We start from the raw sequence: 8,203 nt of genomic DNA, 5'->3' as shown, positions 1-8,203 counted from the left end.
TAGCTGAATGATTACAGCTACCAGAATCATCTATATGACCTGGAACTCATCCGTGTGAATCCTTACAAGTTCCCTTTGAGGCAGGATATTGAAGACCTCTCTTCTTGGATTATCCACTTCTTTCCCAGTCTTTCAACTTTAAAGACTATCAACTAGTATTTATGGGCTCAAGGCTCAATTTATACTCTTTTTACACAAGTCAGCTGGGTAGCATGTTTAGGACAATGTTTCTTCGCACCACTCAGTTCTACAGCCAGCTGGACCCCTTAAAGATCCTCCATTTCCTCACCATGGCACAATGAATCATGTGCCATTTTACCTTTATGCAATCATCTAGGTTGTCCTTAGGTTATCAAGTAGTTTCGATGCTCTTGGGACTTAATGCAGCCAGACTGCCTGGACGTGAATGCCAACTCCATCACTTACTAGCCTTATACAGCCTCATATAGCTACATAATAGCCTTGCCCAAGGTATTTTAACTTCTCTGTGCCTCATTTTCTTCCCTGCCTCCTGATTTAGAAAAAGGTGGGGGAAGGGGGAGAAGGAAAGATGGGGGACAACTTGTATCACCTACTGCCACGACATTTTAAAAAGTTAGTGCATGTAAAACCACTTAAAACAGTGCCCCAGCTATTAGCTATCATTTAATATGCTTAGTTCTGAATCACCAATGACAGAAGACTGGTCTTCATAATATCCTCTACAAACCAGGTGAACCAATGTGCTAACGTTAAGAGTACAATGCAGGGGGGCCTAGGTGGCTCAGTTGGTTAAGTGTCTGACTTCAGCTGGGGTCATGATCTCGCAGTTTCTGAGTTTGAGCCCCACATTGGGCTCCGTGCTGACAGCTCGCGGCCTGGAGCCTGCTTTGCATTCTGTCTCCCTCTCTCTGCCCCTCTCCTGCTTGTGCCCTGTGTCCCTCTCTCTCAAAAATAAACTTAAAAAAAAAAAAAAAGTTAAAAAAAAGAGTACAATGCAAATCTTAACATGTTAAAGACCATAGTCTTTTTTTTTTTTTAAGTCAATTAGTAAATTCTTTTTCAAATGTTGGCTTTCACCCACCTCTAAGCATGAGTCCCTTGTCTAAGAAAGGTTACACACACACACACACACACACACACACACACACACACACACTCATTCTCTAGCTCAGCACACACTGGTAATTTCCTTCCTAGCACTCCTTATAAGTTTAATTATTTTGTTTACCCCACTAGATCTAGGAGGGAGGAACCTTATCTATCTTCTTCACTGTTAAGATCTCTAACACATGCCTAGCACACAGTACTCACTCGAATGTATCCTGGATAAATAATGCAGACATTTTAAAAAGAGTGTTTAACCCATACCAAATAAAAATTAAAGTAACAATGGTCACAAGTTTCTATTTTAAAGTAATAACCCAATTAGGGATTTAGTCTCATTTAAAAATACATGATTTATTAAAAATATAAAATGGCAATGTTCTCTATAAATTAACCTCACCGACACATGTTAAGGTCTGTGATGATGGATATGTTTTCTAAGCCATTTATAGCCACCCTCCTCCTTTAATTATAAAAGATAAAACATACAACATACTGTAGGTTTATTTTTATTCAAAAAGTTACTGTCTCAAGACATAAATACAAATCAGAAAACAGTACAATTAGGACAATAGAATGTGGAGGACAACAGGTTAGAGTAATATATAAAACATTTTTAGCTGGTTGAAAACAAAGCTGTAAGAACTGCTTTCACAAAGAAGTACTCCTTTCAAGAGTGAGAAACAAAATCAACTTAGGTTTAAAATCATATATACAGTCCTCTCAGCAGTTCTAGTAAATGCAGTGGTGTGAAAAACAACATAGGCAGTACTTTTTGCACATAACAATATTTGTAGATGGAAAATCTGTTTAGACAAGTCTGGTTTCATTTGTTATTAATCATGATTTAATAAAACAATTGTACTGTATCATGATCTTTTAGCTAACCTATGGTTTTTGGCTACCACAGCCCAATGCTTGTTGATTTCTGACTCTAAGAACTGGAAGCCTTTTGGTATTCACCCATCTGAAGATATTCTCGTATTGCAAGCATATTAAGGCATGGAATGATTAAAATAATATACCTCAAGAACTGAGAGACGACTGACAAAAGATAGATATACATGTAATATAAGTTAATATTTTGTTTTAAACGATGTCTAGCTGCCTAAGCCTCGCAAAATGAGTTGATGTCAAAATGGCAAGTAGCCACTTTCTGTTTTAAACTAATTTATTTGTGAAAGGACATAAAATGAAGTTTAAAGCTTAGCTTTCAAAGAATATTATGGGTTATGAATTCTATTATCCCATCTAATTTACATACAGAGGAAATGTACTGTAACCTGTTAGAAGTATCTTTAACCTGAAGACTGCTTGCAAAGACAGATAGATAAAACAATATAAAATACAAATTTAAAAATCATTTTAAAGCATGAACACTCATGCTTTTCTATTTTTAAACATTGTTAAACTTTCAATATATTTCTGAAACCTCATAATTTTAAGTTGGAATTTAAAAGTAAGAAAAAACTAAACAAACTGCGCAATTATAAAATCAGCACCAATTTATATATATATATAATTTTATTTAAAATTTAGATCCCTATTCCCACACTCTAATAAGCTGTATAATTTTTGTTTAGAATTTTTCTGCAAACATACTACAATAAGCTTCTTTTATTTGGAGACAAAATACAGTGGCACTACTGGAAGGAATATCACAACATTACATTTTTATCTTAAAGGACAAGCAAACTTTCAGGGCTGATAATGGGATAAGCATGTTTGAGACTGGTTACCTTCTGGCAGTTCACTGCATCTGGATATTTCTGAAAAGTATAGAGAAGCTCTTGGATTTTAAAAATATCTTAAAATACATTTTAGATGAAAAAATTGTAAAAGTTCTGCTTATAAGTTTACTTTTCTCCACAATTACAATATTTAAAAGAAAGCTTTGTTGATTGATGTTTTAAGCATTTAAATTTAGAATGCTAAAAACAATTCTATCCTATAATTTCAGGGCAGGGGAATAAATTCATCCTTAACTTTGTTTCTTGGATGTAAACAGAAATCCAGCAGAGGTCATCATTACTTAGTACACCCAGTAAATAAATGTGAGAGGATTCATGTCTGTACCAAATGCCTCTTTAGATTGTTATATTTTCTTTAAAAAAAGCATGAAATAATTGGTTCAAAAGCCAACTAACAGCGCATAAATAAAATATTTACTTTCTAAGAAAAACTGTAGCTTATCATCAAATTGTTTACTTGTCCTTTACTTTTTTCAGGCAAACAAAACTGCCCCTCAATGCACTTGATCTTGGTAAGCGTAAGCATGTCATATTCTCCTTAGAGAAAAATCTGTACAGAATTTCACTGTATCTACCACACTTTATTTTAAAACTTCCTCTTCCACTTAGAAAATGACTTCACCACAGATTTAATTGTGTACTGGTATTAAAACATTGACACCCCAAGAACCTAATGAGAGAGAAGAAAAAAAATCTTGTTAAAATTGTCATTCATTTCTTTGTAAAACAGATCTGTATATGTTACATTAATATTTGATAATACTAAGTTTAATAATATGCTAATAAAACCACTTTGAAAAATTCCCCTCCCTTCAGATCTTGAATTCTAAAATTGAAACGACCATAAATATGTAATGAAGTAACAACATCAGGCCTACTCAAGATGCTACTTACCTCACACATATAACTAAGAGCAGGGACCATGTCTCATGTATAGGTTTATTCACACCGTTGATGCCTAGATAATGCCCTGAACACACAGGCACTCAACATTTGTTGAATGGACAAATGAATGTGCTTCTTTACATATGCTTCTGGCACAGGCTCATTGGAAAGAGCTTAAGAATGTCTTGCAGACTTGGTATTTGCACTGTGAAGTGGGTATTGCTTTTAAAAAGGCATTTGAACACACGGACTAAAAATATCCAAGAAGAATACAAGTATGTAGAAAATCCAGAAAATCTAGTCCGAGTCAATGAACAGAACTACAAATTTTAATAAGTAATGTGAAATTTGGGCAAAGTAACTTACACTGATGCTTTTTTTATACCACTCCAGTTGGGAAAAGAAAGGTAAAATCTAATAATTACTTGTCACTAACTGAAAAAAGTAAAAGCATATGATGAATGGAGCCAACTCTCTCTTGTTCATCAAACAAAAACAAGACATAACTTTTTAGCTACATATACTAAAAGTTAGGCTTTTCTACTAAAATTCCAGCATTTACTAGGACAATTAAGGAGTATTTTTAAATACTATAATGAGCTAAGATTGGGATTACAGGGTTCTTACTTGTAAATGAAAAATCATTTTTAAAAAAGTTACTGAACTCAGTACTTGTTCAGTACTCACTTGAAGGAAGTGAGTGTTTCCAGACCAGGAAACAAGTATCTATCTGACTGCAGCCTCCTTATAATGAATTATCAAGTATTTGGAATTCCCAGTAACGTGAACAAAGAGGAAAAAATGCACCCGACTTCTTACCTGTCATTCACCAAAACCACCACCACTGCTCACCCCTTATTCCCCCCGACCCTCCAATAAAGTTTAGGATTCTCCTTTTTTGGCTAGAGTCAGAGTTCGGGTGGTTAGAGTATTTCCACCAAAGAAGCCTACATGATGTTTAAAGGTCCCTTCTAGCCATAATACTCTGTGACTTTGGGTAAGGAAATGTCTGATGAATTGAAGGATAAATCTTACTAGCAACTCTTAGTGTAGAGTATGGCATGAAGATGAACTCACATTCTTTCCAGAACGCCTAACTAGAAATCATGTGAACGTTTATTTTTTTGCTTTTGTACAGATTAGGTTGTAAGTAGATTCTTCTATAAGAACACAAAGTTAGCTCCATTAGACTGAACACTTCTTTTACCAATTTTATACTACAGATAATTCTAATATGAGAATCTTAACATAGAAGAATGACACCAATGACACTTATTCTCTTTTTGTGCTAACAAACATCTGTTTCTGATGTTAACATTAATAAACACTAAAGCATATCTTTAAAAAGTATAAACAGCAAGCTTTAGTGTGTCATGGCAATAATGACCCACTAGTAGCAGAGAGCGACTACTGGCACAATGAAATAAACCAACACTGCTTCTAGACATACAACTCACTAAACCGTAAGTGCAAAATCTTGTGTATATGCAACCCAAACCGAGCTGCTCAGTTTTGATGCTACCACTTCTGAATCTTGTGAATATCATGGTACAAAAGACTGTTTAGGATGTATTTAGTAATAAAGCATCTATATAGGATATTTTCGTTATTTTACTTAGAAGAAGAGAATCTTAGAACTGGGTATAAGGATTTAAGTCTCAATTTTACTATTGTTTTGATGACTCACTTATCACAGGCTTGTGTTAAAAACAGATGTAAGCTATTGTATAAAGGCAAACACAGATTTTTACATTTAAAAATTTCTATTATTCTATTTCTTAAGTTATTGTTGAGACAATATGAGGTAAAGTTTAATGTATATTTTAAGATAAATTAGTATCAACTTAATACATATATTAACTTAAACATATATATAAATATACATACATTTATATGGTCAAAGATAACTGAACCTTGAAAGATTACTGGCCACTCAGTTATGTGACTGCTGCCATCATGTGGTAACACTATAAAACTACAGAAACAGATGCATGTGCTCATTTTCCTAATTTTAGTGGAAACAGCTCAACTACTATCCTCTTAGTTATAACATTACCTATTCAACAAGACACGAGAATGCCAAAAAAAAATCCTATAAGTAACAAGTAATTATTAGGTTCCTATCTGGCTTCACTCAGCTTGTAGTTTCTCTATAAGTTGCCAAAAATATATACGTATGGTTTACATTGCTGTTTCATTATTTTAGTAATCTCAAGTGAAGAACACCTTTTTGCAAACCTTTAGGCTCACTTTAGGTGAACACATGAAAAAATAAGAGATCTCTAACTGCCCTTATCGACTACAGTTAATCATTCCAATTTCTAAATTATGTTCTTGGTGTTTCTTCTAAATGATGTCTGATTTTAGTTCTGGAAAGTACAACAGCAGAGACAGCATGAGATTTTTTAAATCAAAAGGAACTCTCATCAAATTAGTACTCTGGCACTAGAATTGTAAGACTGAACAAGCCGATGAACCATTTCTTCAGTCCCAAATTTGCTTGAGTGTAAAAATGAGGTCCTACCACCTTTCTCACACGGTAGCTGAGAGAATCCATCTAAATCATGCCTAGCACAGCATCAGGCACATTATGCTCTCAAATACTAGCTTCTGTCCCTTTCACTTCAAAGGGATAGTCACTGTGAACTAGAATACAAACTCCTGGAGGGCAGGGAGAACATCGAACTCATTTTAGCACCAAAGTCCAGCCCAATAAATTGTTAGATTAATGCATTTCATTATAACTGCTTGAAAAGATTCTTTTAGTCCTCATCACAGTCACCACCTTCACCTTTTATTTAACAAACTGAAGATACATATCCCTGGATTATCAGGGAACCGTACACTTCAAAATGCACTTGAAACTATAGACTTATAGGTAGGCCTAGCTCACTTATGCTATTGAAAGTATGGTCAGCAGAAGCATCAACAGCACTTGTGAGATGCAGAATCTCAGGCCACACTGCAGACCAACTGAAGCAGATCTATAGTTGAATAAGATCTCCAGATGATTCATACGTGCACCAGAGACAAGAAACACTGATTTAAAGGACATCGAGGTGGCTTATCCAAAGATTCCTATACCTGCTGCTCTGTGACGGTGTGTCCTGACTCAGGTAACTGGCCTTATTAATCTAGTATGTTGGTGTGAGTTAGTTTGTTAAAATTTTCCCAAGAACGATCTGAAGCAGATTATCAGGTGAGGAAGGGCTAGGAGAGAACAGCAGAAATTGGGGCACGGAAGGCAGGACTCAGAGGATGGTCGCCTGCGGTAGTAAGGGTTAGGAGGAAGGAGCACAAATGGGTAGACGATAAAAAATGAGATGGAAGGGGACTTAACAGATTTATTCATTTGACAAAACTAAACACCTATTATGCTGGGCAGAACTCAAAATGAATAAAATTATCACTGCCTGGCGTTAGGCCTACTGAGCGAAATGTAATATCCTATTTCACTACACAGGTGTGGTAATTACCAAATTAAAAATGTACACAAAGTGGTACAAGAGCCCCCAAAAAAAGGCATTTATCTGGAGGGGTCAGCAAAAACTTCATAGGTAATGTCAGAACTATTAAAGGATGAATTCACTAGGAGAAAAAGGACAGGGGCAATTCTGGCAGAGAGAAAAGCTTATACAAAGTCATGGTGTCGTGAAAGAGCATGGTGTGTATGGGAGGAACTATAAGACTTGGTATGGCTGGAGAGCAGGATACATGTAAGGAAAAAGTCAAGGTTAAGTTGGTGAGGGAGCAAGAACCCAAAAATTTTTGTTTGTCATGCTGAGGATCCAAAAATTTTTCTTAATGGCAATAGGGGGGAAAAAATCAATGAAAGGCCCTGAAGTTATGAGGGAGAGAACCAGATTTGCATTTTAGGAAGGTGACCACAAAAGAAATATAAAGGAGAAATATAAAAGGAAATATAAAGCAGTGGCAGCAAGAGGCAGTCTAAAGGCTACTTGCAATAGGCCAAGTAAAAACTGAAGTGGACTTGTACCAAGGCACTGTTGGGGACGATATGGCAGTGGGGACAAATATGAGAAGTACTTAAGACACAGTGAGAATACCTAACAATAACCAGTCTCTTTCCCCTTCTCTTTATTATCAAAGTTTATTCAAGTTCTATGTCTTACTATGTCTTCATATTATGATTATGGTTTCTCATTCATCCTATCCATCCATAAATGCCAAGGAAATATTTCTGAAACACAATTCTGATCATGCCATTCCCTCATTCAACATCCTTGGATGGGTAACTCAAGCCTACAGAAAGAGTCCAAATTCCTGAACATAATACTTAAGTCCCAGCTGGCCAAGGATTCAAGGGTACTTTTAAATCTGTCCCACCACTGTATCACCAACCCCCCTTCCTCCTGAAATCCCTTCTGTCTGCCTCTATTTCTCCTGTCCAACTGTTTTTATCCATTTTCAACGTGCTGTCCCAGCTCTTCAATCTCAAACTTAGGGATTGCCTGTACTTT

The 8,203-nt window shown here is 35.7% G+C and overlaps 1 protein-coding gene across 6 annotated transcripts in view; it reads right to left on the bottom strand.

Moving 5' to 3' along the window:
- Window positions 1-1,579: 1,579 nt before the first annotated feature.
- STAG2 (stromal antigen 2) overlaps window positions 1,580-8,203 on the bottom strand; it is a 139,241-nt gene continuing 132,617 nt past the window's right edge. For all 6 annotated transcript variants that reach the window (XM_045472407.1, XM_045472412.1, XM_045472411.1 and 3 more), the window contains one exon: window positions 1,580-3,507. In XM_045472407.1, the coding sequence (XP_045328363.1) occupies window positions 3,484-3,507 (24 nt within the window). In that variant the 3' untranslated portion in view covers window positions 1,580-3,483. The remainder of the gene's footprint in view (window positions 3,508-8,203) is intronic.

Source organism: Leopardus geoffroyi, chromosome X (assembly GCF_018350155.1).
Source record: "Leopardus geoffroyi isolate Oge1 chromosome X, O.geoffroyi_Oge1_pat1.0, whole genome shotgun sequence".
NCBI classification, from domain to species: domain Eukaryota; kingdom Metazoa; phylum Chordata; class Mammalia; order Carnivora; family Felidae; genus Leopardus; species Leopardus geoffroyi.
This window is presented reverse-complemented; position numbering and strand designations above follow the sequence as displayed.